The sequence below is a fragment of the Gobio gobio genome (genome assembly GCF_949357685.1).
Source record: "Gobio gobio genome assembly, chromosome: 3".
NCBI classification, from domain to species: domain Eukaryota; kingdom Metazoa; phylum Chordata; class Actinopteri; order Cypriniformes; family Gobionidae; genus Gobio; species Gobio gobio.
The window spans coordinates 60449115-60468218 of NC_137099.1; the positions used below are offsets into that span (position 1 = coordinate 60449115).

Below are 19104 nucleotides of genomic sequence, written 5' to 3' on the forward strand. Positions count from 1 at the left end.
ATGATTGACAGTTTATAAAGTCTCAATGGTGGGGATGGATCTGGCACAAAACACTGATGTCTATAATGTGATGGTGGTCAAGGTGCTGAGAGAAGGTACAGTTCAATATTCTCTCCATGTTACTCTGATTCTTGTTAAAGGTCCCATGGCATGGATTTTTGTTATTATTTTATAATATTGTGTACTTATATTGTTAGTATGACTTTTACATCACAAAATGTCATAATTTAGAAATAAAAGAAGGGGCGTGTCAGCTGTGAGACTTCAGTGAAAACGCCCACTGTTGTGATTGGCCGGCATATTTGCATTTGAAATGAGTATTAGATTATGTGGCGGTGGTTTAGCGAGGTCTGCACAAGCGCTGCCAGAGAGAGAGACGGACTAGGCACTCATGGACCGGAAAGCTGAATAAAGATTGCTGAGAAAGTTTTATTGAACCGAGTTGTTTAGAGCGCGAGTTTATTTTGTTTGTATCTCAGAGTTTTGAATAAACACGAGTCCCAGTCACACCGACCCTGTCTTCTTCCTCCTTATTCTACGAACTTTGTAACATGTGGAACCCTCTCAAATACTTTTACTATGTTTTTTTTTACCATCACAGCTGTCAAATAAACAGTCCCAGTCACGTGCACTCTGTCTTCCACCTTATTCTACGAACTTTGTAACACATGTAATGTATCATTACAGTTGTCGAGATGAACGAATCGTCAAAGTGTTGACTACAGCATTATTTTTAGATCGTTTCCCATCACATGAAAGGCTGCAGTGATGAGCATTGAGTACAGACAGTCTGCTGATCGCGTGAATGCAGTGATCTCGTCATTGCAACGCTATTTCTCTCACAAAATGCTTTCAACACAACTAACAGCAAACACGACAGTGTGCAGATACACTCGCGACGTGTGATTGACAGATCCGAACATTATAAAGAGTTCTCTTTGATCGCTCTCTGTAATCATTTAAACAACAGATTAGTTTCATGCTACTAAGAGAAACGATGTGAAGTTGATCATTTAGTCACTGGCTTGATTCACTGATGCATGAACAGTATTAAACGATTTAGAAAGAAAGTCTGTGTGAACTTGAATGTTTAGCTACACATCAGAAATCACTGAAAGAAATCAGGCATTAATGAACACTGTTACTCTCTGTTTGTGGTGGTGCTGTTGAATCCATATGGAAAAGTCTGTTTGTAAAGCCTGTGCTGACATCGCGACTGATAAACGGAATCAATTTTCTCCAAATTCTCTGGGTGGGCAAAGCAGAGGAAGGGGAGGTAACCTTTCCCCATATGTCGACATACAGGGAAGATTCCAGATCGGCTCATATGAGCTCTCATTTTCTCAAAGGCAGAGCAGGACACCCAGAACACCTATCAAAATGTCTCTACGCACTTGAGGACCATATACAGGCTAGGGGAACTCATATTAATGTTAAAAAAACCTAATAAAATGAAAAATGTGATGCCATGGGACCTTTAAAAGCTGTTTGTCCTCTCAAATACATGTTCATTGTGAGGCTAAATTGTATTGCAGTGCTCCTAAAGTGTTTCCTAAATTCTGTTCTGTCCTGTAGGCACTGATGGTGATGTTCAGGGGGAAGTCAGATCATTTTTGGGTCATCCCAGTTGCAGAGAAAGTTTGGGATTGGAGGAAGGCAAGTCGTACCTCATCATGGGCAAATCCACTGACCTGCCAAACCTTGGAGGAAGGTAAGTGTCACTGTGTCTGTGAATAACAGGATTGGCCTGAGCTTTATGTGTTGAAAGTCTGTAGAGTGTTCATGGCTCAATGATGGGACAGTTGTTTTGTCAAAATCCATTTAAATAACCTAGAATAGACTAATAAATTAGATAATAAAATTAATACTAAGTGAAGTCTGTGATGAACGTGAGTTTAAGTACAGTACAATTCTGTGGAGGTGGTGTAACTGTCCAGAGATGAACTCTTTTCTCGTCATTGACGGACATTTCTGGCAATCTATGTTTTCAGTGTTATACGGTAGGCGCTATTACACATCTTCTGAAAGAGTGCAGAATCTCCTGATCAAAACACAGGTGAAGAAGAAGCAGAAACAAGCGATAGAAGCATTGCTTAAGCACAATCATTAGACAAACAAATCGAAACTGCCTAACGTTACTAAATGAAATGTCGACCCAGGAAGAGGAAATGACTGAAGCTTTGAGGTGTTGATGGACTCGATCGACTCCATCTGTGTTTTGATCATCGTTCTGAATTAATTTTGATTTTCTCCGATTTTTGTTCAAAATGTAGATTTTTTTAATTTTATTTTTTTATGAAACTTACCCACATTCAAGTGTTGATAAAGACCCCGTTAGACACAAAATTTAACATATTTTGACCTGTTAATAAATAGTTTTGTTCAGGTGAAACTGACTGTGTATTAAATGTTTGTCAAAAATGTATAAAATCCAACATGAATGCAGAGAATTATCAGCATGGACATTGACCCTTACACCAGAAATGATGCATGTGCTTCATAAATGCAAACAGTGTAAGTCTGTAATTCAGTCTGTTTTGTCTTCTTCTGTTCTGTTGTTTTAGTCTGCAGTACATCTTTGGAGAGCAGACCTGGGTTGAATACTGGCCCACAAGAGAGGAAAGCCAAACTGGAGAATACAGGGATCAGTACATCGGCATCTCTGAAGTCGAGAATATCCTCCTCAGACAAGGCTGTCCTTAATTATATAATCAACATTAATTGATCACAGGAAATTAAGCACATCTTATATTAAATAATATTGTTTGAGATAAAATACTTGTAATTCTGTTAAAAAAGAAAAGAAGGGTGACTGAATGAACTTGAAAATGTTCGTTTGAGACTCCTGACTAGTTAATCATGCTGTGATATACAGAGTGAGATGTTTTCCATTCTGATTCACAAATCCAACATTATAATTTTTGTGGGATATTTTAAACGGAGTGTCTATTCACACCAAGTGCAAATAGCGTGCCTTGTTGGCAAGTGCTATTAGCTCCGCCTACCAATGCCTGGTTGAGCCAAACAAGATTTAAAATAGCGCATGGATTATCAATAAAGCGCATGGCTTATGGGTCTGATTTTGACAGGATTGACTGGGTTCGAATCTGCCTTTTGCAGAGTTTGTTCTTATCTCTTTTCTTATCACAAATCACACCAGAAATGCATTTACTTTTAATAAAAATTAAGAAAATGTTCTAAATGTGGAAATAAAGTGCCTAACTAAATGTTTAATAATAATAAAAGCATTTATTGGGTAGGGTTAGGGGTCGTGTAGGGAGGGCTTTTATTTTCCCATTAAGGCGGCATCCATATAATAATTGTAATAAATATAATAATTTACACTCTGTTATTATTTCATCCTGTTAATGTGCAACAATACTGAGGTGCAAATAGTATGTATCTGTCAAAATAAAGTATAAATTACATGTAATTACTATTTACACATTTTGCAAATAACTGCTACTTTTATGGTGTAAATAGAATGTATCAACTTAGTATGCTAGTTCACTTAGTTGCACTAAGTGTAAATATCATCTATCACTAAGAAAATGTTATTTTCACTGAGTGTAAATAGAATCTAGTTGCTATTAACACTTAGTGCAAATAGCCGCTGCCTATTTTAAATATGCATCTTATTTTAATAATCATAAGAGAATATAAAGGAGAATTTGTGTATATTGGAATATTTTGCAAAAATTATTGCAAAATAAATGGGTGTATATGATTATCCCTGACTTGTTTCTGACAGGAGTTTATGTGGACGATAAAAGATATTGAAGAATAGGGCCATGCACAGACATTTTGACGGGCAGTGGCCCAAAACAAAAAAAGGGGCACTATAAGGGAGTTAGTTCTCCCCTTTCTCTCAGGCCCCGTCTACACGAAGCCAGAGCTTTCCCTATCCGATCTTTTCTTTTCCTTGTTTCAATAAGTATCTGTGTGCACACGAGACCACTCAAACCGATGTAGTATACATGCCAGGCCAGTATGTGGCGCTGTAATTCTGCCACAGAAATACACTAAAAACAGAGAAGAAGAGTTGTGGCTAGAAGGGGTACAGCAATGGTAGGAAATGAGGCAAAATGTCACAATAAAATAGCTATAAATAAATTTGCTACTTACCAGATTGTGTTTTATTAACACCTACCCCAACCCTAAACCTACCCTTACAATAATGCAAATACAGGAATTAAATGAGGCTATATCCCAGCCAGCACAGTCATGTGGGGCCCATATGGGCGTCACCTGGGCTGTCTAACTGGGGCCCAGCTAGTTTTGTCCTCAGTTTCCATGTAGGCCCCACATGGGCTAGCCCAGATGAACTGAACACTGCTCAGTGTGCACACTACAGGCTGATAAATGTAACTGAATCAGTGTTGGAGTTAATGAGATAATTAAGTGATTAATAGAGTAAAGAGTGAATATTACTGAAGACTCCTGATGATAACAAGCAGAATCACTGAAGGACAGAGAAACACAACAGACTTCAGACACAACTTCACAAAAGCATTATCAGCTTCCCTTTTTACCTATTAGATTGACTTTCTGTTATCTTAGTTTTTATTGATAATTCCCACTGAGCAAAGGTGTACGTTGAAAAGACGTCCACTGAGGAGCCAGAATGAAAGTTTTTATGACGTCTGTTTTTGACGTGTTCTGCACGTCCGATATAGACGTTCATGGAACCTCAGGGTTAAAAACTAGTTCAAATGTGCTCATTGTGGACATATTTTCCATTTGTAATTGCAAAGCAACTCACAGACAGTGTGTGTTTGTCCAGAAATCATGAAAATAAAAGAAACTTAGCTCACACCTTTAGACACTTTAGACAACTTAGCATCTGTAATTCACACATCTTTGGATCGTGAGAGAATCGTGGGATTCAATCCAGGATCTTCTTGCTGTGAGGAGACAGTGTTTCCCACTGAGACACTGGTGCTGCCCTTAATCACAGACATAAGACACACTTTGACTATTTCTGTCAGACGTCTACAGAAGCTCTTACTGAGAATTAACAGAGGTTTAGATGTTGATGTTTATGTTTCATTTGAAGTCACCATTGTGGTGGGAAGCGTTTGCTTTAGTTGGGCTCTTGGTCCCCGTATTTGTGTTAGCTTTTCTTTGGCTGCTGTAACTGTGTGTGAGAAACACAATAGTTGTGTCTGAGAAAGCAAAGATAAAGTGACTTCAGGTGTTGTCAGCTCCTTGTTGATGACTAAATCATCAGAAGTCTAGAATCTGATGTTGTGCTTTTGAGCTTTGTGTTCTTGTTTGGCAAATAATCATTTGTTTATATACTATAAACTTGTGAATCCACTGTATCTGGACTAATAGCAATAAAATAATCACTTATCCTGAAAGATGATAAAACAGCATGTGCACATTGTTTTGAGAAAATACTTCACATAGTCACACACAGACATCATGATTTTGCCTATGCTTCACAACAACGGTGACAATCATAACAAAAAAGCTTCATGCTGCAATGCATGATGGGTAGCTTCAAAGTACAAAACTCATGCTTGATTGTCACCGTTGTTGTGAATCATATGCAAAATCTTGATATCTGCGTGTGACTATGTGAAATGTTTTCTCAAAACAATTTGCACCTGCTGTTTTTTCATCTTTCAGGATGAGTGATTTGTTTATTGCTATTGGTGTCAATACAGCAGATTCACAAGGTTATAGTATATAAACAAATTATTATTTGCCGAACAAGAACCTAAAACTAACATCAGATTCTAGACTTCCGATGATTTAGTCTTCAACAAGGAGCTGACAACACCTGAAGTCACTTTATCTTTGCTTTCTCAGCCACAACTATTGTGTTTCACACACACAGTTACAGCTGCCAAAGAAAAGCTAACACACATACAGGGACCAAGAGCCCAACTAAAGCAAACGCTTCCCACCACAATGGTGACTTCAAATTCACCATAAACATCAACATCTAAAGCTCTGTTAACTCTCAGTAAGAGCTTCTGTAGACGTCTGACAGAAATAGTCAAAGTGTGTCTTATGTCTGTGATTAAGGGCAGCTCCAGTGTCTCAGTGGGAAACACTGTCTCCTCACAGCAAGAAGATCCTGGATTGAATCCCACGATTCTCTCACGATCCAAAGATGTGTGAATTACAGATGCTAAGTTGTCTAAAGTGTCTAAAGGTGTGAGCGAAGTTTCTTTTATTTTCATGATTTCTGGACAAACACACACTGTCTGTGAGTTGCTTTGCAATTACAAATGGGAAATATGTCCACAATGAGCACATTCAAACTAGTTTTTAACCTTGAGGTTCCATGAACGTCTATATCGGACGTGCAGAACACGTCAAAAACAGACGTCATAAAAACTTTCATTCTGGCTCCTCAGTAGACGTCTTTTCAACGTACGCCTTTGCTCAGTGGGAATTATCAATAAAAACTAAGATAACAGAAAGTCAATCTAATAGGTAAAAAGGGAAGCTGATAATGCTTTTGTGAAGTTGTGTCTGAAGTCTGTTGTGTTTCTCTGTCCTTCAGTGATTCTGCTTGTTATCATCAGGAGTCTTCAGTAATATTCACTCTTTACTCAATAATCACTTAATTATCTCATTAACTCCAACACTGATTCAGTTACATTTAACAGCCTGTAGTGTGCACACTGAGCAGTGTTCAGTTCATCTGGGCTAGCCCATGTGGGGCCTACATGGAAACTGAGGACAAAACTGGCTGGGCCCCAGTTAGACAGCCCAGGTGACGCCCATATGGGCCCTACATGACTGTGCTGGCTGGGATTGATGTGCGCGTGCCCATAGTTGTATCCCTTTCTAGTCTTACCCGTGCGGGACGTGGTGTGATGACATCACCGTTTCACAAAATATACGGATTGGCTGTACACACGAAAACGCAAGGGTGTCGTTTAAAGATTTATCCACTCTGGGACCCGGTTTCAAAAAAATATCGGATTCATGCTCCCAAAACATTGGATCTGTGTGGATGAAACACTGATACAGTACAATATTTTTACGTATACAGCTAAACACGTCTCCGTGTGGACGGGGCCTCAGTCCTTGTCTGATCTCCGTTGTGTAAAGTGGTGTGTACCTGTCTTCCTGTTCACTTTGATTAAAATGTCCAGTTTGCACTAGGTTCATCTTCCGTCGTCTTCCTTGTCAATGTCAACCTAATGTAGAGATTGAATAAAAAACCTTTTACAATCATATTGCAAATAAAATCGTTTGGCTTTAGTGCTAATTAAATTTATGTTGTCATAATTATGCTTCCAAAAGTTGATTCTGCGCTAATTTGATCTCATATTTAATGTTTTTTAAAATGTAGTAGATTTATGTAGCAAATGATAATTGTTAAAATTATTGAAACAAAGGTCTTGTTAGTGATTTTCGGTTTTGTTCAAGGTAATTAAAGCAACAGTTTTTCAATAATGGAAGGTTATGTAAAAGTATTGTATTTGGCACACAAATTAACACGATAATAAATGGTTAGCTGACTTTTCCATTCGTTGGTTAGATTCTGTTGGGAAAGAGTATTAATTAAGATTAATAATCATATATAATAAAAAATATATTACTATTGTAAAGCTTTATTAAATTATTATGGGATCTCATTCAATGCTTTCAGAATTTTTACTTTTTAAAAATACATGTTTCTGTACTTTTAAAATATATTTTTATATTAATTCATTTTTGTTCAATATATATAAAAATGTTATTTTATTTATTTTTGCACATTTTTTTAGCATTAATAGAACACCAGGAGCAAAACATTACCAACAAAAATAGAAAAACAAACCACTATAACCACGTAAACTGTAAACAGTAAAATGTTTTATATTCCGATTCTGAAATTTGTGTTTTAAATGTTTTAATGATCATGTTAGTTAATGGACTATGGATGCTGTCTGTTTGTAACACAGTGGAGTTGTAGTCTGTCGGATTTGCTGGTAAATTCATGTATTCCAACCAAAATGGAAAGGATCACGGTAAAAAAAAAAAACCAACAACAAAAAAAACCCTGAACAGTTCTCCAACCACGGTTCGGAACGCACTTGCAACACGGTTCATTATTTGGACTTGCAGACCGCCGGAAGTTAGTTATTTTAGTCTAAACACTTTGCTTCAGAAGGCGTTTATTAACCCCCATTCATGGCAGTCAAAGTAATTTCTTTCATTTAAAAAAATTTGAAAAAGTAATCCATGCCTTTTACTGTAACTCACTTTACTGTAACTAATGCACTCAGTGCATGTTTACATGGCTTAACACTCATTTACTCACTGATGAAGGGATTGAAAATAATCAAAGATATTTGATATTTGAAATCCAACAAAGAAATTTGCTTTACTGTTGTCAACACATTTGCTTATCAGAAGGGCCTGGAAGACAAAAGACAGGCCTGTAGGCCACATGAGGTGCCACATTTACAGTGGGGGAAGTTTGGGCTGATTGGTCCGTTTAAAAGAATACATTTGGTTTCAGTCACATGGTCAAGGAATAGATAAAAGAGAATTGGAACTGTGGCTCTCTCTCTCTCTCTTTTTCCTCTGGCTCTTGAAGTCATCTGGGCTTCTCTTCTTTGCTCTCTTCCTCTCTCTCCCCCACTCTCTCTCTCTCTCTCTCTCTCTCTCTCAGGTAACATTGTATTCATGCTGTGTCCGATTAATGGTATAAGTTTATCATCTCATTCATCCATTTTGAAACTATTTTAAGTGTAACCATAACCAGATTTTGTCATTAAATCCTTTCTATTACGAATACTGTGCTAACTAGTTTTTGATTTAGTATTGACTTTGAAGTGCTCCCTATTTCAATACAATATAGTCACATTATAGCAACGCTCTCCCACATATTTTGCTATTGTAACTGCGCTTATCTCCATCGTTGGTATGAGTTGCAGTGGGTGGAAATAGACGAGAAATGTACAGTTTTCTTCCATCTTTCTGATAACGTTTCTTTAGTCTTCTGGCAACCCTGCAGATTGAACTCTCTACAGGAGTCCACTCTTACACTGACGAACTTCCATTCATGTAACATTATTATAGATCACACCACATCTCCCTTTCTGAAAAACAATAAACGGTTACCTACATCTTTTACCACATGTTACATCAAACTCTTAATCTCACGTTTATAACACTGAAATATCAGGTCCATAACATTTCAATACAGAGCCTATTTAACTCTTTCCTTTCCCGATAACTCGTATAGAAACCAGCTTAAACTCAAGAATTGACTCTTTTAGGTCTCTTTAGGCTAGAAATGAACACACATCAGCCTCCATAAACATTTAACACCCAACAGGATTCAACTTCCCATTAAACCCCTTATATGACTTCTAAACAAACCACCCTGCATTTCCCCCCAATACATTTCACATTTGTTTTTTTCGTCTGTCGAAGTATCCTGCAGGTCAACCCGCCGGCATGGGCACAAGGTGGCGGCTATTTCTCCTTAAAGTACCCTGTGGTCCACTGACCAGGTATGATCTTGGTGTTTCATGTGCAGATGTCACAGTACCTGTAGATCTTGTATCTGTAATCCACACTTGATCTCCTGCTGACAGGTCAGAGAGGTTTCTCACTCTGTGTCTGCGGTCATAATTGTTCGAGTCCATCCATCTCTTCTCTCTTTCCTTACGCTGCAACGACTGAAGGTCTGGGATGGCTAGCTCCAACACCGCCGGCAGAACTGGCAATGTTGTGCGCAGGCGGCGCCCCATGAGCAGCTGGGCTGGACTGAAGCCATTGCTCAAATGAGTGTTCCTGTAAGCCAGCAGCGCCTGTTGTCTGTGACTATAGTCTCCGGTATGCCGTGCTTGGCGAAAATTGACTTGAGGTGCTTTACCACATACACATTTCTTGTCGGGCTAAGCTGGGCCACTTCCACATACCTGGAAAAATAGCCCACAACAAGCAAGACTACTTAGCCCAGGCCACCACACGGATTGTTTAGCTCGTTCACGGCATTTAACTATTCCTTAGTGCCCTTCGTGAATTTTCTCTAGCACTCTATTCCTCATTACTGAAGGGATAACTAGCCTAGTACCCCACAATAATAGTCCATTGTGAGTGCTGAGAACAGCCCTTTCAGTCCAGTAAGGTCTTACCAGAGCATTCAGTCTACTGCGGTCTGGCCAACCTTCGATGCAGTATTTCATCACCTCAGCGCACACACTGTCTGCACTTAGCTGCATCCGCAGTTCGGACAGGTAAGTCTCACTTGCTGGTAAGTGTGCAATTACAGAGTCCACATAAATGTTAGTTTCCTCCATCAGTCTCAACACTCTTCAGCGGCGCCCGTGACAGTGTGTCTGCTGTAGTGAGGCTTTTCCCTGGGACATGCCTGATTGTGTACCTGTACCTCATGAGTCTCATCCTGAATCTTTGTATTCTAGGTGGGAGGGAATCCAGCACTTGTCCGCCCAGCAGGCTCAATCTTGAATCTCACATTAGCACACCTGGTGATTTTTGCTTTTTTGCAGAATCTGTTAGTTGAGATCATGAAGAAGCCTCTCCGTGTTTGAGATGGCAGTATTGGTATATTTAAAAGCATACACTTTGAGGTTGAAATCGGCTTGTTTTTCGGAGATTCTAGCATGCAGTAGAGGCGTGTTTCTTTTCTTATTGCCCCCACCCTCCAAGGGAAGCGTGGCTCAGTGTTGCCAAGTCCGCGGTTGGGCTACTTCAACACTGTTGCCGCGGGCTTTTTTTTCATGTCCGCGGATTGAAGCGACCCCAATTATGTGATATTTAGCCCCGGGAATGCAAATTTTAGTAGGCAACCATGCCAAAAAAAAAACACATTTTACCCCCCCAAATGCGTTTTTTACCGGAGAAGCCCCCCTGAAACGTGATTGGAAAGTTTTGGGCTAGTTTTGAGTAGCAATTGTGTGGGTTTTGTTGTGAAAACCTGGCAACCCTGGTGGCTGGCCGCGCACAGATCTCTGCTGGCAGTGCCAAAGCAACGAACAGCTGATACGAAATGCAAACCTCCCAGATGACAGAAAGTCTGAAGCAGTAAAGAACCAACACGATCATCTTTCCCTTGTGCAGAAAGAGAGGGCTGAGTACAACGACATGACTGAAAATAAACATACATACAGGTCCTTGAAAGTGCTTTAATTTATTTTGTTCAAGAAGTTTTCTGGAAGAAATTCCATATTATTCTCTCCGGTCCGATAATGTGTTATTTCACCAACACTTCGTGGACTATGCTTGATTTACGTTTGTTACTTGCATTTACGCGTTACGTTAAGTGTTTCCCGTGTGAGGTACTTTGTGTTGTACATTGCCATGATGTTCACGCGCGCACAAAACTTTACGGTACCTCAGCGTTTCACAGACATAATTGCAAAAATATTGCGAAAATAGACTGGTTACATGAGCCTAAGCTCTTTTCAATAAAATCAATGCAAAAGTTATTATCAGATCATTTTAGAATACAGTACAGAATGTACCGAATATTCTTCAGTTTTATGCAAAACAGAAATATGACAAATAGAATATCAGACCTCTGTCATATGGCCAAAAATAAATGCAAAAAAAAAAAAAAGCTGGACCTGGAAAGTCCTTGAAAGGTTCTTGAATTTGAAGTTAACCAAGCCATGGGAACGCTGTATTAACAACTATGCTCCAGAACCGACTTGTGTCCCTACTTTCCGTGACTGGTCACATATTTGTGAGTCACACACACACTTAAACATTCAGCAAAACACAACAATGGAAACAATTACATTTTATTTAATGTAAATGATTACTCTTTATGGTTCTTTTTTAGTAACTCTTGAGTAAGTGAACTATACTTACTAAACATTTGTCAGTACAACACTATTCTTATTTCACATTTTTAAGGCAATGGGTTTGCATGCTTTTTTAAAGTAAGTCTAACTAATTAGATTTTACAGTGTACCAACTGAGAAAGCAATGGAGAATGACAGCATGGATGACAGTGGTAAGTTATGTTTAGTTAGACACGTACACATAATCAATAGATAACAAACAATCTGTAACAATGCAATACTATCACATATAAAAAAAACATTTTTTACTCACATTAGTGTGTTGCTTCATTCATTCATGTAATCTCATCCTGTCTGCAAATCCAGTCTCTTGTTTACAAACGAATCTGGTGAAATGAACATATGTGCAATGTCTTCCCCACGTGAGCTGGATATACATAGTTCAACCACACATTTCCAATATTAGAATCTGAAGGAAGCTTATGCAGCGACTGTGTTTTTCCACAACCAGGCACAGCGCAATATCTTGCTATCTTCGGCATATGTATTGCTTGGTAGCGCGATCCGTTTAGCTCCACGAGTCGGTGGGCGGGGCTACAGAATCAGGCGTACATATTTATCTGTTGAGGCGGCGTTTCAGCATACAATGACATCCAGGGTCGACATATTCTGAGATTGAGCGTTTTCTGGGCCTGATGTCAATAAAAGCTTTTCTTTGACTAACAAGGAAGTTTTCGGCTCCGAAACGTTCAGGATATTCTTATATCACGATTAACTTTTATATATCAAAAGCTCAAGAGAAAGTTCTCAATTCATCACCTCTTTAAATGTAATAAATAAACAAAATTAAAGGTTTTTGGCATGCATCCCCACCAACAACGCTAAATCTATGGAATTCCAAAGCTGCCAATATTAAAAATAAATAAATGCATAAATAAATATACAAATAAATGTAAAAAAAGCAAACATAAATAATTTATACATTTATTTCCTTAACCCCATTATATTCAGTGATGCTGTGACTGTCCACACGTGAAGGGACGCGACGCAACAAAATGTTCCACTGTAACCGACGCCTCGTTCTGTTTGGGATCTTTGAAATATGCTCTGTATTTTAAGCGTTTGTCACATGTTGTGCACAAATAGGAAATATGAATATGAAGTGAATTTCACTGTAGCCTATATGTGCGCTGCTTCCTTTCCGTGTGTTTTGACCGCTAATGGAAAATACCCAGAGTCCCTTATCAGATCTGTTGAAGATGTTGCTGTTCATTTTTGTTAGCCCAGGACATTTTACAAATCCAGACCAGACGATGTTCTACGTCCATGTCCGGAATAAAGAGTAGAGTAGCCTATCCATGTCACTGGTCAATGATCGTTTTGAACATTGACAAGGCTATTTGAACTCTGATTTTGGGGTTACATCTACAGGCCACATGTTGCATCACATCCTTATTCCATCACATGCCTATATAAATACACCACAGACATTCAGAAAATCAGAAAAGGAACTGCAAAATACATAGACATGTCCTGTTTAAATTCCGCTAAAACCCCAGAGAAAGAATGGTGCGATGAGATGCCGGGGAGTTTGCCTATGGCTCAGAGAAAGCCTCATGGACATGTTTGACTTAGTTTCTCCATGAAAATATGGACTGTCTGAGAGCTGAATTTATGATGGTTAGTAACCGTGTATTCGGCTACATATTTCATAAACCATCTAGAGTCTCTACACCACTGACAACGCCACTGAATTTAGACCGGGGGTAGACCCCTGCCTGGTACTACATGATAAAGACTGGACTTTGCTTTACAGTCACGTCTGGAGGAATCTGAATGACCATGTAAACAATCCTTTGTACATCGGTGAGTGGGATGCTGTGGTTCCGAATACCCGGTACCGTGTGGTCGGGGATCATTCTAAAAAGAAACAAGATGATTGCCTTTGCATATTGTGCTGCAAAGACAAGGCAAGACTTTCTGATCGTACAGGGCCTATCCTGCTGAATGAACATCACGATCTGTTGTGGTGGTGCCAGACCCTCCCACACCGTATTTATACATCATGTCTCACGATGGTGGTTCAGAACATGCTCAAGTCTACGGATGTTGTCTTGAACCTCCTGATGACATGCTGCAGATCATATTCTGAAAGACAACCTTGGAACATCCGATATCGACAAAGAATGGTTGGATACATTTTGTACAGAGCATGGATATCACAACCTGAGCTTCCTAACGGGTCTGTGTGGTGCCGCTGCATCCTCTATCAATAAGGGTTTTGACGCCGCAGACGGCTGCTTCACCGACGTGAAGCTACGATAGTGGTGCTGTTGCAACACCTCACCGACGGTAAACAGAAGGAAGACTGTGAGGGTTGTGCTACGAATCATCCTAGCCAGCTGCAACATTCAGGTCACTAGGATGTTGCTGCTTAAAGGGTTAGTTCACCCAAAAATGAAAATGCTGTCATTAATTACTCACCCTCATGTCGTTCGAGACCCGTAAGACCTCTGTTCATATTCGGAACACAAATGAAGATATTTTAGTTGAAAGCTGATGGCTGAGAAAGGCTTCAGATAGGCCTCCACCGGCATTCAGTACATTTCCTCTCCCAAGATGCATAAAAGGCACTTAAAACGTTGTTACAAAGTCCATCTCACCACAGTGACTCTACAATAATTTTACGATGCGACGACAAAAGTTTTTGTGCGCAAAAAAAAATCAAAATAACACCTTTATCCAACTTGTTCTTCCCTTCCGTGTGTGCCTCAACGACGCATGCGCGAGAATATGATGCAGATCCGACGTTCGGACAGATAACCCAGAAGCGATTTGTTTACAAGCAGAGGAAGACGCGCGTGTCTAAGCTTTTGGATTCTACATTGATCGTGCTTTAGGTCTTGGCGTAGTGCTCAAAATCGGACTAAAGTGTGCATTTCATGGATTCCTGAACGCTGGCGCTACGTCATATTCTCGTGCATGCGTCGTGGAGGCACACACGGAAGGGAAGAACAAGTTGGATAAAGATGTAATTTAGATTTTTTTTTGCGCACAAAAACCATTGTCGTCGCATCGTAAAATTATTGTAGAGTCACTGTGGTGAGATGGACTTTGTAACAACGTTTTAAGTGCCTTTTATGCGTCTTGTGAGTGTAAATGTACTGAATGCCAATGGAGGCCTATCTGAAGCCTTTCTCAGCCATCAGCTTTACACTAAAATATCTTCTTACGTCTTACGTAGGTCTTACGGGTCTTATGGGTCTCGAACGACATGAGGGTGAGTAATTAATGTAATTAATTACAGTAATTAATGACAGAATTTTCTTTTTTGGGTGAACTAAAGATCCTTACAGAAGACAACTGACTGCGTTGTTGGAAAAGATCCTCGAAGATGCCTGCAATCCTGATTATGATAAGAGCATGGAGGATTACCCAAAACGTGAAACAAATGGGTCTTATAAGAGACCTGTCAGATTCATGGAGTAATTTGACAGACATATGTGTTAAAGGCTCCGAGCTATATTGTGTAATGATCTACCAGTGAGTTTCGCATTGCCGACATCCTCTATCTGTACATATTATGAAACATATGTTTGTACGGAGCTGGTTTCAAAAGGTTTTACCGTCAACGATAGTATTGAAACAACTGTCAACTATATCTTATGGCGTTTTCACACCTACCTTGTTTGGTCCGGATTTTCTGACTTTTTAGTTTGGTCCGAATCAAAATTACAGGTGTGAAACCTCCCCTGTACCACGGTCAACAGACGAAATTTGGTCAGACGAAAAGAGGTAGTCTCGGTCCGGATCAAACTGAACAAAGGTTCGGTTCGTTTCTAGTGTAAAAGCATTTTCTGTATGGTTCGTACTTTCAGACCATTTACAGGAAGTTCCTGTTTATCTTTAAATATTATAATGTTATTTTTAAATTCAATCTAGGCTACATTGATTATGAAAAGTGAAAAGATGCGCAATATGTCAGAAAAAAGACAGAAGGTCAGAAATTTTGTATGATTTTGCTTAGAAAGTCTTTCTTTAATGTGAATTTCGTTTCGTATAAATTGTATCTTCATTTTAATCAATGTTTAATCAGATAATTGCCTGGATTTAATAAATAAGAAGCAAATAGTCTATAGCAGACAATAATCGCGGGAGCGATCACATGCTTTGCACATGAACTGGAGCGGGTCTCAAATAAACCGAAACTCAGTAGCTACGTGTCTCACAAAAATGAGAAATAAGTGTATATAAAGCTTGAAATGTCCACTTTTAAACGTAACGAAAAGAAAATAGTCAAGCAATGCGCACTGTTCAATAGTGGCAATGATATGCATCCGTTCATTCATTCTTGTCAAAGACGCTGACGTCAGACGCACGTCCTTTTACAAACCAATCCATGTCCAGATGCAGCTCACATAGATGATGACGAGTGGACGCAAGTGCGTCATGTAAAGTTATTTAGTGCGCTCGCATAATTGCAATGTGAAACCAAACCAAAACTAACCGAATATATAAAATGTTTCAAAACATAAACTTCGGTTCTGACCTTGGTGCGGACTTTCAGGTGTGAAAACGCCCTTAGACTGTGAAATGAAGACTTTTCTGGCTAGACTACAATGTAATTTAAAAAAATCTCACTTATTACATAATGTCATGTCATTGTATTGTTTTATTACTTTTTTTTCCTTACTTAGAGCATTCCTATTTCACATTTTTAAGGCAATTAATTGGCTGCATACTTTTTAAAAGTAAGTCTAACTAATTAGATTGTACAGTGTACCAACTGAGAAAGCAATGGAGAATAACACATTTAATCACAAATAACCCCAACTGTAACTTCATTATGCCATCACAGATTTATAAAAGTTATTTAAACAAATGAAACTATTTTAAAAGACCAAACAAACTTGATTGGCTTGGTTGGCTCATTTACTCGGAGCATACACAGTAAAATCCCCAGAGTTAAATTAACACTGCTCAGAGAACATTTGGTCCCACTCTACAGAGTGTTAAAGTAACACTGAATCAGTGTTAAAGTTAATGAGATAATTGAGAGATTAATTAAGTGATGATTGGCCATTAGTGATGAAAACCTGATGATAATGAGTAGAATCACTGAAGGAAAGAGAAAAAGAAAAACACAAGAACTACGACTGACTATAAAAAAGACATTAAATCTTTGAAGATCTCAGCAGAGGAGGATTAAACAACTCCACAAACAGCTTTACCAGCTTCACACATTACTAACCAGACTGACTTTATTTCTGTCAGACGTCTCTTATTGAGAATTAACAAATGTTTTGTTTGATTTTGTTGTGAAAATTGTTAGTTTTTAATGTGACCATCATGGTGATCAGTGTTTTCTTTAGTTGGGCAGTTTGATGACTTTTTAACATTAGTGTTTCTCTGGCTGCTGTAACTGAGTTTGCTATAGCAAGAGTAAACACAATCAGATGCTGTCGGCTGCTCGATGATGAGAATATGATCATTGTATAATGATTTAATTCATTGATTTTATGACTGAGTATGAGCAATATACTATTCACTTTTTTTATTTTGATTTTAGAAAAGATCCAACACTGTTTTAATCAGAAAAGCTGAATAAGTTTTGCAACCGATTGTACACTAATCGTTTCTAACTCCTGCGAGATGAACTCACACACAGACATCAAGAATCTGCCTATGAATCTCAACAATGGTGACATGCTTCGTGCCACAATGCATTCTGGGAGCCATAGATGAGTTTTGCGTGATGCACCCAGAATGCATTGTGGCATGAAGCATGTCACCATTGTTGAGATTCATAGGCAGATTCTTGATCTCTGTGTGTGAGTAAAACTCGCAGGAGTTAGAAGTGCTTATTGTGTGATGTGTTATTAAACCGCAGTACAAATCTTACGTAAATTTTTTTTGATAATTGTTTAGTTTCTCTGATGATAACATTGCTGGATCTTCTGCCCTAGAATCACAATGCTAGCCTGGATGCCAGCCGAATTTAGCCCCGCCCACAAAAATGTTTGCTCGGGCAATTCGGTCTGGGCTCGCTCCATAGAGGAGTAATTATGCCCGAACAGAAACTGTTCGGACCAATGAAATTGTCAGGGCGGGCTTTAGACGATGATGGACAGATGATAAACAGTAACGTAATCATCCACGTCATCGAAGGCTCTTGGGTTCAATTTGCTCTTATCCTAAACGGAGAACTTGTTCGTATATGCATTCACCTTCACTATTTCTCTCAGAAACGATGATCGAACTTTCCGGGGGGTTCTCCGGACAAAAATGGCGTTTGGTTGGCAAAATATGTTATTTTGGCAAGGTTGCCTGCTAAAATTCGCATTCCTGGGTTTATATAATCACATAATTGGGGTCGCTTCAACCCGCGGACATGGAGAAAAACACGGACTTGGTTACAGTGCAGTTGAGTTCTGTTGACATTTGACAACTAACGTTACGCGTCGCTCCGTTGCTCTGATTGGTTGTGGGTCTATCCAATTGAGGTCTTTCCTGGCTCAGTTGAAACACGCCCCATAATCAAAACTCAATGGAGCGGTACCAGACTCAAATTCTGACTAGAATTGAGTATGGCCACGCCAGGCTATCACAATGCTCCTATAATCAATGACTTTCAGGGGATCAGCAAATAAGGCACTATATGGTGATAACAACTGTATCATAAACAATAAGCGTCAAGATTTTCTTGCCATTTTCATCGTAACAAACAGTTACAGCAGCCAGAGAAAAACTTATGTTGGCAAGTCAAGGGTCAAGAGCCCAATTAAAGCAAACACTAATCACAATAATGGTAACTTCAAACAACTTTAATTTTCAATAAAACATCAACATCTAAACCTCAATAAGAGCTTCTGTAGTCATCTGATAGAAATAAAGTCTGTCTGGTTAGTAATGTGTGAAGCTGGTAATGCTGTTTGTGGAGTTGTTTAATCCTCATCTGCTGAGATCTTCAGAGATTGAATGTCTTTTTAATAGTCAGTCGTAGTTCTTGTGTTTTTCTTTTTCTCTTTCCTTCAGTGATTCTACTCATTATCATCAGGTGTTCACCACTAATGGTCAATTATCACTTAATTAATCTCTTAATTATCTCATTAACTTTAACACTGATTCAGTGTTACTTTAACACTCTGTAGAGTGGGACCAAATGTTCTCTGAGCAGTGTTAATTTAACTCTGGGGATTTTACTGTGTATTTCCTAACGACAGGCTGTAATCAGTGGCTGTAATGAAATCATATCTGATGACACAATGCACAAACTATTGAGCGTACATAAACATACGAGCCTATTAAAAAAACCGCCTGTTGTCCAAGCGGCGGGGGTTTGAGCCCCTGCCCCTTTAATCGTGAAAGTGAA

General features: G+C 39.0%; 1 protein-coding gene across 1 annotated transcript in view; it reads left to right on the top strand.

Annotated features, from left to right (window-relative positions):
• The window catches only part of LOC307122949 (complement C3-like), a 104205-nt gene extending 97080 nt beyond the window's left edge, over positions 1-7125 (top strand). The window contains exons 43-46 of the mRNA XM_079811293.1: positions 12-95; positions 1576-1711; positions 2565-4202; positions 6770-7125. Of these exons, the coding sequence (XP_079667419.1) occupies positions 12-95; positions 1576-1711; positions 2565-2703 (359 nt within the window). The 3' untranslated portion in view covers positions 2704-4202; positions 6770-7125. The remainder of the gene's footprint in view (positions 1-11; positions 96-1575; positions 1712-2564; positions 4203-6769) is intronic.
• The last annotated feature ends 11979 nt before the right edge of the window (positions 7126-19104 follow it).